The sequence below is a fragment of the Apium graveolens genome, chromosome 7 (genome assembly GCF_009905375.1).
Source record: "Apium graveolens cultivar Ventura chromosome 7, ASM990537v1, whole genome shotgun sequence".
NCBI classification, from domain to species: domain Eukaryota; kingdom Viridiplantae; phylum Streptophyta; class Magnoliopsida; order Apiales; family Apiaceae; genus Apium; species Apium graveolens.
In genome coordinates, this window is record NC_133653.1 from 18,508,877 (window position 1) to 18,511,007 (window position 2,131).

At 38.2% G+C, this 2,131-nt stretch overlaps 1 protein-coding gene across 1 annotated transcript; it reads right to left on the reverse strand.

Annotated features, from left to right (window-relative positions):
- Nucleotides 1-694: 694 nt before the first annotated feature.
- LOC141673345 (uncharacterized) lies at nucleotides 695-1,914 on the reverse strand. Its single transcript, XM_074480078.1, has 3 exons — nucleotides 1,849-1,914; nucleotides 1,283-1,696; nucleotides 695-1,225 (listed from the first exon to the last, which is right to left on the reverse strand). Exons 1-3 carry the CDS (start codon nucleotides 1,912-1,914, stop codon nucleotides 695-697), a joined length of 1,011 nt encoding a protein of 336 aa, XP_074336179.1.
- Between the last annotated feature and the right edge of the window lie 217 nt (nucleotides 1,915-2,131).

The window sequence follows — 2,131 nt, forward strand, 5'->3', positions numbered from 1 at the left end:
AGAGTTGATTATGTCCTTAATCTTGTTGATGAGAGGAATGCAATCGTTGACGCAAAGCTGCTTTGAAATGAGTGGGAGTCCTAAGAAGCGGACCGGGAGAGTAACCTGAGGTATAAAATATTCTGTATCAAACCAAGTCGTTAACTCCGGGGAACAATTGCAAAAGAAGCTGGAACTTTTGTGAACACTAGGCTTTGAACCACTCCAGAAAGAAATATTCTAGACATGATATGCATGACAGAGGCCTTGTGAGCACTAAAAAAAAGACAACATTCGTAAAGAACAAGTGAGAAATTCTCAAATCTTTACATCTCCAATGAGATTTAAACCCCCCCGGTTTATTATTGAGAAAACAAGATAGAATGTTCATATAAATAGTGAAAATATGCGGCTACATGGGATCACCTTTTCTAATTCCTTGAGCGCCCTTAAAATAACCATGTATGACACCATTGAGCTTGATAGAATAACTAGGATTTCAAATGTAAGCTTTGATCAAAGAAATCATTTTATCCGGGAGTCTCAATCTATGCAAGGCTGCAATAATAAAGTCCCGGTGCAAAGAATCAACATCCTGGTGAAGGTCCACCTTTAAAACACACCTAGGAGTGCCACTCTCCCTATCATACCCTCTAAAAACCACTTGAGCTAGAAATTTTTTATGAGAAATCGATCTGCTAGGTATGAAAGCTGACTAAGAGGAATCAATAATACTGACCAACAGTGATTTCACTCTTAAAGGTATGGTCTTGGAGATGCATTTGTAAAGCACGGTGCACAAAGATATAGGTCTAAAGTCTTGCATTATAGACTGAGAAGCTGTCTTAGGAATCAGAGCAGTGAAAGTTGAGTTTGGCCCTTGATGTATAAATCCATATTTAAAGAAATCCTTGACTGCTTTGCAAAAAAGCTCACCTGTAATACTCCAAGTTACCAAAAAGAATTCAGCATTAACACCGTCAGGCCCCGGTGCCTTATTCTTCTTCATTTTCTTAAGAGTGCAGTGTAATGTTTCATTTGTGACATGAGCCTCAAGCATGGAAGCCTGAGTTGGAGAGATAGTGGCACAGTGCACACTAGACAAATCAATGTCATCAACAGCAGAGGTTGTTCCCAAAAAATCCCTGAAGTATTTTACCGCTACTTGAGCACAAGCATTTTGACCATGCACTAGCTTGTCAGCGGAGTCATGGATGGCAAGAACTTTATTTACATTCCAATTGGCCTTTTATTTATTGAAGAAAACACTTATATTCCCATCACCTTTGTTAAGCCACTTAACCCTAAACTTTTGAAGCATTAGATGCTCTTCTTCCAGCAAAGTCCTGTTGAGCTTGTCAATATGGAGCTTTTCAAGCTCAAAAAGATCCACAGTGTTGTGATCTTTAAGCTTATCTTGAGTGTCACCCAGCATAACTCGAGCTTGAATCACATTGGAGTGAGCATTATTATGCTTGTTGTTAAGCTCTCGAAGAGCTTGTTTAACAAGTTTAATTTTCTTCCCCAATGCTAACATAGGATCACCCGGAATGTAAGAACTCCAAACATTAGAAAGAGTGGGAAAGAAGTCAGGCAAATCCAGCATATAATTAAAAATTTGGAAAGGATTATTTTCCAACTGCATTGGCACATGAAAAATAAGAGGGTTATGATCCACGAGGCCCCTATTAAAAACCAGAATATACCCTTCTGTGTGCTGAAGAAACCAAGAACTATTAACAAGCATTTTGTCAACTTTTTTGAGGATAGAACTATAGGGTCTGTTGTTTGTCCAAGTGTATAAATATCCTATTGTTCGAACGTGACCCAAACGATTAGAGTTAATGCAATCCTTGAAAACTTACATACCGGGAGTCCAATACTCTCTACCCTTATAACATCTCCAATATCATCAATACAATTGAAGTCACACATTAAGAACCAAGGCATGGGGGTGTTGCTTAAAAAAGCAATATCATGCTATAAGGGAACCCTATTTACAACCTAATTATGAGCATACACAAAAGTGATCAGGAAAGTAAAATATTTCTCCAAAAACCAAGAAAAACATGTAATGTGTTGAGATGACATTCAGTGTAAGGTGATGACACAACATTCAGATTCCAATCAACCCACAAAAGCCCATTGTAGT